Genomic DNA, 14,003 nt, shown 5'->3' with positions numbered 1-14,003 from the left:
AAGGAAGGAAGGAAGGAAGGAAGGAAGGAAGGAAGGAAGGAAGGAAGGAAGGAAGGAAGGAAGACCTTACAATGAATAATCAAGCTTAGACTCTGTAGGTTTCCAAGTTCCCCATGAAAATCCATTTTAAGAAGATTGTTCCAGAGACACGGGGTCAAATGACCATGTGTTCTGTTATACGTATGCAGAAGAGGCAATTTTGCAATTCCTCAAATCACTTTAGCCTCAAGTTCCTTTTAGTCACTTATTGAGGTTGTCAAGTTTTGATGAAAACCTATAAATTATTTAATTTAGAAATTGGAGTTAGTCTCTCCAACAGTACTGTTTGGTTTCGAGTTTGCAACTGTTTGAGCCCTTCGTTGGTTCAGAGGCACTAAACAAGTCAGCAGATAAATTAGAGTTAGTAAAAAGACACTGGGCAATGTGTGCAATTAATCTTCTCTACTGTCAATTGTAGGGACAAGAAGGATTCCCTGGAGAGAGTGGACCTAAGGTATTGTGTACTTCGCATTCTTTAGAGATCTGTCAGAAATACTCCTGGGGTTAGGGAACATATCCTAGGCCAACAGAAGGACTGTTCCTGTTAAATAGATGTTCTACCTCTGAGGGGAAAAGAGGGAAGAAACAAATAAGCCAAATTTTTTTAAATGATACCTTTATTTAGAAGTATAAGACTTTCAAAAAACATTTCATGTCTGATTTTTTAATTCATAGGTAAAGGAAGAAAAATAATCCTTCTGAAAATTTTCTTCTCCAGGGTGATCCTTCCCCTCTATCATATGTATTTTTTTCTTTCCTCAGAGAAAACTAAAATGTAAAGAAAGTCAAAATGATCTGATTTCACCTGGCTCAATTTTCTCAGTATGTTTGTAAGTTGTCTTAAGATATTTTCAACTTTAGGGTTTCCAGTTTTTCTGGAAACATTTACTAAACTTGATAAATGCCAGGTCCTGTGATAGGGTCTAAGGACAAAACAAGTTCACGTCTCCCAGGATCTGAGTTCTATTTGGGAAGACATAACTGTGAGACCAGCGATGCACCGTGCCAGCTTTGTGAGAGCTTCACAGAGGAAAAGAAAAGCCTTCAAAGACAAAAGAACATGTGAAAAATGACTTCATGTTGGAATCAGTTTAAAAGCACAAATATATCTCTGTGATATAGATTTGATTTCGATAACCATTTCATTTTAATGCACTTAGGGTGAGACGGGGGTCCCTGGGAGTCCAGGAGAGACTGGACCCAAAGGATCCAGAGGTATAACGGTAAGCTTCTCAGATTCCCATTGTTGACCCCTTCAGCTACTTCGGAAAGTCCTTCTTCATGTATATATAGTCATTTGACTATAGACTTATATAGACTTGTTCCCAAAGTCTTATAAAATGTGTGGATTTTGCTAGGCGCCATGGCGCAGGCCTGTAATCCCAGCAGCTCCGGAAGCTGAGGCAGGAGGATCACAAGTTCAAAGCCAGCCTTAGTAACTTCGTGAAACCCTGTCTTAAAATTTAAAAAAAAAAAAAAAATTAAAAGAGGGCTGGGGATGTGGCTCAGTGGTTATTATACTCATCTCTCAATGCCAGCAAGAAGATGTCCTTGTTGTTTTATTTCTCAGCTGCTCCCTTTTAGTGAACAAAATAAGTTTTTTTTTTTGTTTTTTGTTTTACCCAAAGGAATCCTTGTGATCCAAAACAGGTTTTACACAGCCAAAATATGATCAATTTAATCCTATCTCCTGCAAGATTGAATGCAACTTAATAATGCCCCCTGACTTCTTGTCTTCATGAATGAGGTATTGTTAAGCTATTTTTAATAAGATATATGCTAAAAGGTTCCATCTTAGCCCAGAAAGGTAATTTCTTGAGTTTTGTGAGAACATTTGTGTTTAGTATATAACTGAATGTGTCTTTATTATTTTATGGAGGGGCTTAGCTATTGCCTGATGCTCTGGGACAATGAGAAGAAAGATATGTCTCCAGGACATCTCATAAGCATCAATTCACCTAAGGCTGAGGGGTTAAGAATAGATTTCTTACATTCCATGACTCTGTATATCTTAGGCTATGAACAAATGAGTTGCCTGTGGGGTTTTTTTTAAGATTATATAAAGGCAATTGAATCTCAGTAATGTCTTCATCTCTTTCTTCATAATAGCACTGGTCAAGAGAATTAGGAAGAATAAAATCTCTGATAAAAATTTATCATGCTAAGTGAAATAAGCCAATCCAAAGGCTGAATGTTTTCACCGATGATGTGGAAGCTAAACCACCAATAGAGTGGGTGGGGAAGAAAAGAAGTTCAGTGGATTAAACAGAGGGGCATGAAGGGAAGGGAGAAGGGATAGGAATAGGAAAGACACTCAAATGAATCGGACATGATTTTCCAATGCACATGTAAAAAAATACCTAAGTGAATCCCTTCATCATGTACATCCACAAGAATGGAGTGCTAATTAGAATAAGATATGTTCCATGCTTGGATAATTATGTCATAATGGACTCTACCAAGAACTTTATGTATAGAGAATATTTATGTAGGTTTTAGGGGTGCAAGATGAAGAAAGTTCTCTCTCCCTTCTTCCTCCTTCTCCCAAGAGGACTTCTTCCCAGCTATATTGAACATTTTTTTTGGTGGCTATCCTTTATCCTTATGCCTTCAAAAATGAAAAAGATTGATTTAATTAGAAAAATAATTGGAAAAGACTTTCAAATTAATCTAGATGTCATCTGCATTGAAATATCTCTGGATCATTTCCTTTGGCTTATTAACAGAGCAGTTTAACCTTGAACATCAGAAGCATGCTAACAAGCTCAGCTCTTTATTGTGTTCCCTTCCCGAGATGGCACATTAATCATTTTTTTTTGAAAAACAATAAACTAGTATGAAACATATAAACTTTGCCTCTTGGCCATTGGAAATATTTGAATTTCTTCTTTGTGATCCATGTTGCATTGTTTGTGACTGGCTTTTTTCACCCATCCATCTGCTTTGAGTATTTTTGTCATTCAAAGTTGAAGTTTTAGACATTAAAAATTCTCAGGTTTTTCTCCTGAAAGAGCAGAAGTTTCTATTGGAAGATTTTGGTAAAAAAAAAAAAACCTTGCCTTAAATTCTGAAAATTTAAAATTCGGGGTGATTTTAACCTGTTTTATTTTGTGTAGATGTGCTCTGTTTGTACGTGTGTTTTCATTAAAAACAACAACAACTTTACAAACAGTTTGAAACAGGCAGGCTTTTCACCTTGACACTGTTGACATCTCAGGCTGGATAATCCTGTTTGGGAGCTGCCCCAGGCTTTGGTGGGTGTTTAGCAATACACCTGGCATCTCCCTGCTGCATGCATCACCCCACCCTCCCTAAACACCTCTGCAGACCTCTCCAAGTCGGGGCAGCTAGGGGAGGGGTGGCAAAATTCTCCCCAGCTGAGAACTGCTGGTTTAAAAATGACGACACCATGTTAATGTTTTTAATGGCATTTTTATTGGTCAAATTAAAAAAAAAAAAAGGAAGAAATTTAATAACTGGTCATCTCTCTGCCCCTCTCAACTCCTCCCATTTCCCTTTCCTCGGAAACAACTTTCATTTCCTAACTGGTGATTTTGGAATTGGCAATATGTTTCTAAATGTCATGCCTCTGGCCCCAACCTTTTGATTTTTAAGTTTTAGGTATTACTGTAAACGTTGCTGATTTACCTTCCATCATTTGCCTTTGATCCAAATCCCTTCTGAAGACGTGTAGGTTCAGCAGGTAGCCTATCAAATCTCCACCCAGAGCTTCAACCTGACCAGCTTGATCTGGTTTCCACTGTGCTTGGCACCAACCAAAGTGCAATCGCCCTTACCTTCACCTGTGGATTCCCTTCACTTTTCTTCTGGTGTCTCATTCCTGATCCCAGACTCCTCATTCCCATTCCCAGACTACTTCTGGATTTCTCTCCTGCATCATGGAAAACTCATCCAGTAGCCCACTAAGAGGAGATGAACAAGCAGTACATTTTTTTTTTTTTTTGATACAGCTAACATCTGAAAATGGCTTGACACTACCTTAAGATGTGATGCATACTTTGGATAGGACATAATTCTGATTTAAAAATAATTTCTCAGGATTTTGAAGGCAGTCATTTCTCCATTATTTCTAGCTTCTCTCATTGCTTTGGGAAGTCCAAGGAAATTCAAGTGCCTAACTTTTTTTACATGGCCAATATTCTCTCTCTGGAACCCTATTGGATCATATCTTGGTCCCTACTATTGATATTTCATGTTTTTTATGACTCTGTGTATGGTCCATTTTTATCAATTTTCAAGGCCCCTTGAGCCAAAATGTGTGCTCTTTGGTTCCAAAAGTATTGTTAATTATTTCGAAGATTTTCTTCCCCTCTGTCTCTTCTATTGCTGTTTTTTGAATACCTATATTTTGTTTGTCAATTTACTCCTTTACTTTCTCTCTCCTATTTTCTGTCTTCTTGTTCTACTTTGTGTTCCTTGGTTTTATCTTGTAATGTTTCTCTCATACTTTAAGAACTTATTTTTGTTTTCTTCATGTTCCTTTTTTATCATATACTATTCTTGTTTCATAGAGCATTTTTTCTTATCTCTCTAAGGATATAAATGAGTATTTTTAAGTCTTCTTTGCCCAATATATTCTGTTTCCTGCGTTTTTCTATTTTGATCTGTATTTCTCATATGTATCAAGAGTGAGGTATTGCTTCATATTTAACACTTGAGAAAAAGACAGATTGGAAGCCCTGAGGATATGAATGGGATTTACCAACTACAGATTTCACTGGAGGCTGATCTGGCTAAACTTTTTTTTTTTTTAAACAAACCTCTGATATCAGTATTTTTAGGTCTTTCTTCTTTAGTTAGATTCCCCTTAAAACATTCCTTCTGTTTTCTGCCTGAAGAGTAAAGGCCTATATGCCAGCTTTCTAGAAGCCATGTGGAAAAAGAGAGCTGGAGGATCTCACATTTATTGTGCATTGTTTCTTTGAATCTCCTGTTTCAGTGGTACCATTGGATGGTCCTCAACTCTTCCTGAGTCTCAACTCAGTTTTACCTCAGTTTATTTCATGTTGGAGAGAAGAGACAACCACTGAACTGTTGAAAATGAAAGGAGATCTGGGGACTCCTAAAATTATTTTCCACTGAGCCTCCTTATCTGGCCCCTTCCCATCACTTCCCCTTCTCGTGGCATCTGGTACTGTCAAAGCCTGAGCCTTCTGGGAATGTGTGATATCAGACATGTCAGTCCTGGGCTTTCCCTGATGCTGGCTTAGGACTTAGCTATTTCAGGTTTGTGTCTAACACACGTCTGCTTTCCAGCCTCCAAAATTTTATGTCTATTGCCTTTTTACTCTTTCAAATTCTTATCATTGTTGCCTCTGCCCTTTTAAAAACTCAGTTTACTTTTGGTAAAATGTTAGAAAGGACAACAGGAAATGCAGACACTCAATCTATCATCTTTCCTTTGGCGAGGTTAACCCCATGTCTTCTGAGTAAAATATGGTCAGTGAGTTTATTTTATTCAAACTAGCACACGGTCAATATCATTGGGATACAAGAGGACATCAACAATTATTTACTGTTCCATAGGCAATGTTTTTACAAATTAAGTTGATTGTAGACAACTTCAGCTTTTATTATTGCAAAAGTTGTAAACCCCACGACTTTTGCATAAGAAAGTAATTTGGGGGTGGTGGTGCAGGGATTGAACCCAGGGGTACTTAGCCACTGAGCCACATCCTCAGTCCATTTTTTTTTTTTTTTTAATTTTGAGACAGGATCTTACTAAGCTGCTTAGGGCTTTGCTAAATTGCCGAGGCTGGCCTTGAACTTGTAATCGTCCTGTCTTAGCTTCCTTAGCTGCTGGGATTACTACAGGTGTATACCAGCATATTATCCTATTTTTAAATAGTAAATCCTGGCTTTCTCAGTGATAAAGTATATTGCTGAATACATATAGAAAAAATTCTGACACATGTAAACAGATAACAACTGTTTTTTTTTATTACTGCTGTTTATTACATTTCCTTCTAGCCAACTGCTAAATGTTTCTGTTTTTATTGTTGTCATCTTAGGAGGTTTTATATTTTAGTTTTATTTTCTAGGGCTTTTATTTATTTATTTATTTTTGCTTTTTAGTTTAGATAAAAAGAGATAAATATTCTCATTTAGATAAAAATTTCTCCTTCAACCCAGCTTTTTCCAATCCTAGCAGTTTTCCCTAATAATCAGAATTGTGAGTATGATTTTACAGTAGTATTGCTTACTACAACAACAAATTTAAATGCCAAAAGTAAGGGACTGGTTAAATAAATCATGGTACATTCATGTAACAGGATATTATGCAACCATGAAAAGTGATTTTACAAAAGAATATTTAATAACATGAAAACATCCAGAGCTACATACTTAGTTTAAAAGACATCAGGAAAAAGTATGATCCAAATAAGTTTTACAAACTAATATATATATATATTCTTCTTCATCCAAAGAATCAGAATTCTTCCAGTTCCAAAAATGGGACTGAACACCTAAAAGAATAAGAAAAGACATCAAAATGTTAACAAGGATTATCTGAGGAAGAAGGGATTGTTATGTATTGTTTTTTTCTTTCTTTTTGGGGGGGACGGGTACTGGGGATTGAACTCAGGGACAGATCCCCAGCCCTATTTTGTATTTTATTTAGAGACAGGGTCTTACTGAGTTGCTTAGTGCCTCGCTGTTGCTGAGGCTGGTGTTGAACCCACAGTCCTTCTGCCTCAGCCTCCCAAGGCTGCTGGGATTACAGGTGTGCACCACAGTACCCAGCATTTTTTTTTCACTCTTTGTGCCTTTTGGAAATCTCTCAGTTTTCTACAATGAAAGTGAAAATTCACTTTTGAGTTTTCACCTTTGATATTTAAATTTAAAACACATATATATATATATATATGTGTGTGTGTGTGTGTGTGTGTGTGTGTGTAAATATGATTTTAAATAAATAAATTCTGCTTTGAGATATCTGCTGGACTTCCAGGAGAGCCAGGAGCCCCTGGGGAGACAGGACCCCCTGGACGCAAGGTAAGTAGAAAAGTTATAAACCATATTGGAACCTTTGTCACTTAAAAAGTTAACACAAGAACGCTTCATTGTCCAAATATGTGCACCTTCTGCTTCTGCTGTTTGGCCGTTATTTTTGCTATTTCATGAGCTCTGCAAAAGGAAGGAAAAAAATGCAGACTAACATTTATCTCTTAGGCGGTGGGGAAAATTGGAGGAAGAAACAAAAAGTATAAGACTAAAATGAGATTTCTCAATTGTCAGTAAATTTTACTTATCTATCCAATAATTGCTCTCTTGCTGCATTTAATACAGGATCAGCGAATGAAGGGAAATTAATGAATAATGAATTTGATCAAAGTGGCATTCACATGGAGCTTATTATTTGCTTCAGGAGTCTAGGTGGGGCTCCAATGCATTTTTCCTTGGGTGTCTCTTCCAGAGAAGCTGGATTCTTCCCATTCCAAAAATGGGACTGGACATCTAAAATTAAAACCAATTCCACATTGTTCTTTCTATTCCCAACCTGATGAATATATATGCATATGTGTTTATAATTGCATATATATATGTATATTATATGTGTGTAACGTATACATATACGTATTCGGTTTGGGAAGACAACTCAAGGCAACCCCTCCAGATGTTTGGTTTGAGTCCTTTTGTCATCCAACCAGTGGTGGGGACAGATGAAGGCTCTGCTTGGGCTGCTGCTCAGTGACAGAAGCAAGGCATGGGGTGAAGAACTCCGTCTGTCGAGCACAGGAGGGACAGCCAAGCACGAATGGTTCCATCTTTTTAGTGCTGAGCTGTAGACCTGCTCCCCATCTCTGCTCCCAAGCTCTGCATGCCTGTGTCAAGTTGCCAGCTCCATCCTTAGCTTCTGGACAACCCTGTCCTTCAGAGAAGGGGCTGCAGAAAAGCGACCTTGGAGGCCGAGCGTATCAAGCTTGCTGCTCCCCATCTGTCCCCCTGAGCATGCTCCTCTTCATTAGGTCCTGAGTCTCCAACCTGTATTTTTTGTTCCCTTTAAGAATAAAAACCTAAAAACCATCACATCCTCAGGGCAATGATGCTGCAGATTCTGGCCCCCCATGTGTCTAAAGCTATAAAACATTTTTTTTGTTTGTTTCCCCAGGGCGTGAAAGGGGCCAAAGGATTGGCTTCATTTTCAGTATGTATCTCTTCTCTCTGAGTGTTCTGAGCACTCCATTAAATTTATTTAGTTTTGCGTGTCGTGACCGAGCATCTGTTGGCTAAATTCTCTCTGTTTGATTTTTGAACTGCAGACATGTGACCTCATTCAATATGTGCGGGACCACAGTCGTAAGTACCCTTCGAAAAACTACCACCCAAGCCGTCAGCTTTCGTAGAAGGGAAGCCGGGAGCCCTGCACTCAGAACTGAGACGATGCACCTGCCAATTTCTTAAAATCAGATGTGTCACTGCATAAATTTGAGTCATCATGGGCTGGTGGTTCTTAAGTCCTGGTGTAGCTGCTGGTCTGCCTATTGGAACCCGTTCCAAGAACTAATAAGCAGCAATATAGCTAGTGCTTTGGACCTGGGGAAAATTGAGCTTTGAGGTCACAGCTCTCCTAAGTGGTGAACCAATCAGTGGAGAGTCACACTGGACTTCTTTTAAATGATTATTAGCACCTGACAATAACTGACAGAATTGAATTTGCCAGTGTGAAAGAGCCATGGTGACAGGGTGTCCCAGTGGGTGGGAGCCTTGCCTTTGATTTATGGCTTATTACGCCTTTCCTGGACGGATGTGTTTGATTACTTTTAGTTAGGATGATTGATTTGCTTGTAAAACTCATGATAATGCATGTTCTGCCAATATATTTTTCTCTCTGCTGCAAAATTTTAAAAGCAAGAAGGCATTTAGATTTGGCAAATGCTCTTTGGAGTTTAAGACCCTCATAAAAAATTCTGCTTTCAAAATATGTGTTGATACCATAAAAAAAAAAATCCATGTACAAGATGAAGAGTTGAAGTTTAATCATGTCGAATGTCCACTTCCACATATGTAGTCCTTCCCAAATAAGTACTATGACCAAAAAGAGTCAAAAGTTTCCTCAAGACCTTTGGGGGTTTGGGAGGGAGATGGACAAGTAGGAGCCCATTTCTGCAGACAAGAGTTGTTCAGAAAGACACAGACAAAGCTCTAGAAAACAGTATAGGTCAGCACTCTTTTGGTAGCAGAATGGAACCAAGATGGGAATCAAAATTTATACACTGGGTGACAAAAGACTGGTTGTTTTGCAGCTGAATTAGCACAATAAGTTTTCTGACTTAGGGCTATGTAATCTCTAATGACCCAGATCTGATGGGACCTGAACTATTAAAATTTGAGGGGCTCACTACAAAATTGCAAATCCAAAAGTAGGTAGAAAATTATTTCACAAGTATTACTTAGAACAAGAACGGAAATCACAACTGCATATTTTACAAAATGTCATTGTGATTACATTACTTACCTAATTCTTGCATATTTTACAAAAGCATATGATCATATGAGCAACATGGCTAGGGCCTCTTCCAGGCAGAGCCGTGCAAGGGACCTCTGCAAGTAAGAGGTCTAAAGCAGATTCCAATAGAACATTCTCAATGACAGAAGTGTCCACTGCCCTGTCCGATAGAGTAGCCATCGCATGTAGCTTTCAATACTTGCCATGTAGAAAGTGTAAGTTAATTTTAATTATTTAAAATTTAAATAATTACCAATGACTCATGTCTGCCATATTGCACAGTGGAGGTCTAGAATAAATGATCATTTACTTAAGAGTAAATCCATTTCTGATGTTTATATAATAATATAGAAATATGCACATACATGCGTTAAGCATCCCAAATATAAACTCTACAATGCTCCAAAATCTGAAACTTTTTTATTGCTGACATGATACCACAGATGGAAAACTTCACATCTGACTTCATGTGATAGGTCACAGTCAAAATGCAGGCTCACTAAAAATGTTGTATAAAATTATCTTCAGGCCATGTGTGTAAGAGATATATGAAATGTGTATGAATTTCATGTTTAGACTTGGATCCCATCGCCAAGATAGCTCATTGTGCATATGAACGCTGAAGAAATCTGAAATCTGAAACATTTCTATTCCTAAGCATCAGATGAGGGATCCACAACACATGCTATACATACAGTGTGTGTATGTGTGTGTGTGTGTGTGTGTGTGTGTGGCGCGTGTGTAGTTGATAGCTATAAATATGTATGTGGGAAAATTTTAGATGGGGAAATTTCAGATGGGAATATTTTGTACATGGGGAAAATGTAGAGTTAGGACTTTTCACTTTTCCAAATCCAGTGTAGCTCCTTGCAACATCATGACCCTTCCAGGCAGAGATTCTCTGCCTCTGACAGCTGGCAGCAGGCTGTTGATTTATGTCTGAATATTATCTACCCCTTATTCCCATGCCTTTCCTTATAGAAGGAACAGTGCTTTACCAAGATTGGGGCTCTGTCTGCATCTTCTCCAAAGCCTAATTGTTGCCTTGATTTTTGAGTCATCTACAAAAAACAGACAAGGCAGGATTTCACTGCCATGATTTTCTGACATTGTTAGAGAACTCTATTCTCCCACCAAATAATAACCCAGTCTCCTTTGTTCTTCTTCCCCAGCGGGTGGACATGGTGAGTAATCTTTATTTACAGCATGTTTTAATCAAGCTCCAAAATGTCATACATCTGGAAAGAAGAGTTAGAATAATGTGTTGCCTGACAGCTGATACAAATTTTATCAGGGCTTTCTTTGCTGCCTCATGCTGGTAGCAGAGACCTACCTCCAATATCTCAGTTTTAACTGAGCTTCACAGCTATTTCTCAAGCAAAATGGGTAAGCTTTCTTAGTATTAAAATATGTTAAAGGCTAACATCATCAATTACTTACTGCTAGGCTTTTTTTTTTTTTTGTAATGAAATTTTCCCTTTGTTCTTTTTCTCCTATCCTCTCTGTAGACCAGTGATTAAAGATTAAGATGCAGAGAACAGAATAAAGTAGGGATGGTCAAATAGCAAGTAAGTGGAATGTGCAGCTCGGGTAATGCAAAAACTATGTAGCTCATGCTTAATGAGAATCACCAATTTGGCCTAATATAGTTTTCAAGTATTTCAACAAATGCTTCTTATGTGATGTTTTTGTGTAAATCCATATATACATTTAAACCCTTACAATTTTTATATAAATCCACCAACTCTTGCCCTCTGGTTGCCTGTACATGTGTTCAACAAATATTTATTGAAGGCCTACTATGTGCCAGTCTCTATATTAGGCACTGGGGACACAGAGTCAAAAAATAGACAAGGCTCCCGTCCTTAGAAACTTCCATTCTCATGAAAGACCTAGAAAATGAACAAAGGAAAGAATTCAGAATCCTGTGGCTGCTGTGAAGAGATACAGCGTGAGAGACTCTGGCACAGGATAATGTGAGGGGAGGGGAGATGCTTTTAGACACAGGAGCGTTCTTAGGCAGTGGACTTGAAGTCTAGCTGAAGGAAACACAGTCAGGCAGGGGAATTCCAAATGCAAAGACCAAGGGAACAGGAAAAACCTCTAGCTATTTCCAGGGACTGACAGGGCCTGGTGACAGTGGGCACATGAAAAAACGGGGATGTAGGCAGAGGCTGGATTGAGCTGGGTTTGGCATATTATCATAAGGTGGCTAGGAATATTTCTTTTTTTCTTGTATCTCTATATCATGCCTGAAACTTTGTAGTTGCTCCCATATAAAAATAACAAGAGCTAGCAGAATCAATTTAATATTTGTGCCTAGCCTAATCATTTTTTAATTGCAAAATTAACATGGCCTCAATTTTTAAAAGTCTTCTCAGCCCATTAGTTAGATTCAGAGAATCATAAATTATTTCGTGTCTCCATTGAGATGAACAGTTTGATTTGGGTTCCTCTCAATGGAGACAGGAAATCATTTATTATTCTCTGTGGTAGAGTGCTTGCTTTGCCTGGGTGTGATCTCCAGTGTTAAAATATAAACTCCTGCTCCTTGGGGGAAAAAAAGTTATCAGTTAAAGCCTTCCATGTCTTCTTTTTATCGTTAGGGCTATTCTCTGCCACAAATGGCAAAGTCATTTTAAGAACAATGGCTTAGTATTATTGAGCACCTCTTTGTGTTAGGCACTTCAGTTCTAAGTGATTTATTCGTGCTGAATCATTTAGTCCTCACCACAGGCCTGGGCACTAGGTGATATTATGACTCAGATTTTACAGAAAAGGAAACTGAGGCAGAGAGGATAAGTAATTTGAAGATGGTCCTATGTTAGTTTTTGGGCCAGGCTCTAAATACCACCCTTTCTTGCCTACTCTTTACAACTCACGATCTGTTCTGTGTACTGCACATCACTTCTATTTTTTTTCTGAAATTATCAAAGGGGCTTTCACAGTCATTCTTTTTTTTTTTTTTAACACTTGTTCCATTTTCTCATTAAGACAGAATTTATTTTAGTTTGAGTGGAAGTTCCAGCAACAAAATACAATACCTTTAATCCAATCTCGGTAGGGCTAAAGGGCATTACCAGAAGCTCTCTACTCATTTAGAAGGGATTCGCTAATTAAATTTCATAACCGATCACCTTGAATTTGGCACTTTTCTCTTTTGCACTTCCTTCAAAGGAGCAAAGTTGGCTTTTTCGACTAGCACTTTCAATTATTTCAAGATTTAAATATTCAACATTTTTGCATGTTTTGTTGTAATATGGAAATCATTAATTATTGAATGCTTAAATGTTTTGAGTAGTTAACATTGAAACTCACTCCACCTTCTTGGTCTTGTTGGAGGTAAGCACAGTGAGTGACATTTAAAGGGGCACGGTCTTGTCTTTTTAGGAAAACCTGAATGCCCCGTGCATCCAACCGAGCTGGCGTTTGCTTTGGACCAGTCCCGGGATGTCACGGAGGAGGAGTTCCAGCGGATGAAGGGGATAGTGGCCTCCCTGGTGAGAGACGTGAAGGTCCGGGAGAACCACTGCCCCGTGGGGGCGCGCGTCGCCGTCCTCTCCTACGACTCGCACGCCAGGCACCTGGTGCGCCTCTCGGACACCTACCGGAAGGACCAGCTTCTCAGGGAAATCGAAGCTGTGCCTTACGAGAGATCCTCAGAGGGCAGGGAGATGGGCAAGGCCATGAGGTTCATTTCCAGGAACGTCTTCAAGCGGACCCTTCCCGGGACTTCCACGAGAAGAATCGCCACGTTCTTCAGCAGCGGTCCGTCGGCCGATGCCCAGTCCATCGCCGCGGCCACCATGGAATTCAGCGCCCTGGACATCATTCCCGTGGTGATCGCCTTCAGCAACGTGCCCTCCGTCAAACGCGCGTTTGCGGTAAGAGGATGAAGCTCTTCGCCTTTCTTCACTCTTTTATTTCTCCTCTATTCAGCAGCCTCCTAAGAAAGCAGAGAACTACCTTCCCTTGCTCTCAAAAACCAAAGTCATCCTGAGTTGGCAGAATGGAATGATTAGAGGCCATGAGGCGTGACTAAGTCATTCAGGGTCACTCCAGGTGACTTTGGGTTGGCAGAAATGACCACGCCGAGATGGAGAAAAGACCTTTGTTCTTGGGATTCTTCAGCAATGGCTTCTCTGCTCCAGCTCCCACAAAGGAGACAGACAAAAAAAGAAGAGGAGGAGGTTCTGAAGCTCCTTTTTATTGAAGGGAAGGCACTCTAGAAAGTTCCACCCCAATGAGGGGGGGTCAGGTTTCAGGGGGTTGGTTGAGTCTAGCCTGGTGAAGTCTTGTGGTCAGCAGATTGACATCTTGGAAGGCTACACCCATCTCAGGTGCTGGGTGGGATCAAAAAGCAGAGCCTGGGGGAAAAGGACCCACACATGCATAGCCCAGACAGAGAGGCGACCTCAGTCCAGTCTGCTCATGTGCTTAAAATGCTCACAGCTCACACACACAGCCCACGGCTGGCCCGTGACAATTAGAA

At 39.4% G+C, this 14,003-nt stretch overlaps 1 protein-coding gene across 4 annotated transcripts in view; it reads left to right on the top strand.

Annotated features, from left to right (window-relative positions):
• The window catches only part of Col6a6 (collagen type VI alpha 6 chain), a 154,106-nt gene that overhangs the window by 115,504 nt on the left and 24,599 nt on the right, over positions 1-14,003 (top strand). For 3 of the 4 annotated variants that reach the window (XR_007344131.1, XM_048794213.1, XM_015487073.2), the window contains exons 28-34: positions 458-493; positions 1,200-1,262; positions 6,994-7,056; positions 8,174-8,209; positions 8,325-8,361; positions 10,684-10,695; positions 12,902-13,395. Coding sequence is in view for 2 of the 4 variants with exons in the window: in XM_048794213.1 (XP_048650170.1) it covers positions 458-493; positions 1,200-1,262; positions 6,994-7,056; positions 8,174-8,209; positions 8,325-8,361; positions 10,684-10,695; positions 12,902-13,395 (741 nt within the window). In the remaining 2 variants the exon portion in view is untranslated. Of the gene's footprint in view, positions 1-457; positions 494-801; positions 1,263-6,993; positions 7,057-8,173; positions 8,210-8,324; positions 8,362-10,683; positions 10,696-12,901; positions 13,396-14,003 lie in introns of those variants that run through there. The other variant, XR_007344132.1, reaches the window with a different exon arrangement.

This window comes from Marmota marmota, unplaced genomic scaffold (assembly GCF_001458135.2).
Source record: "Marmota marmota marmota unplaced genomic scaffold, marMar, whole genome shotgun sequence".
NCBI classification, from domain to species: Eukaryota; Metazoa; Chordata; class Mammalia; order Rodentia; family Sciuridae; genus Marmota; species Marmota marmota.
This window is presented reverse-complemented; position numbering and strand designations above follow the sequence as displayed.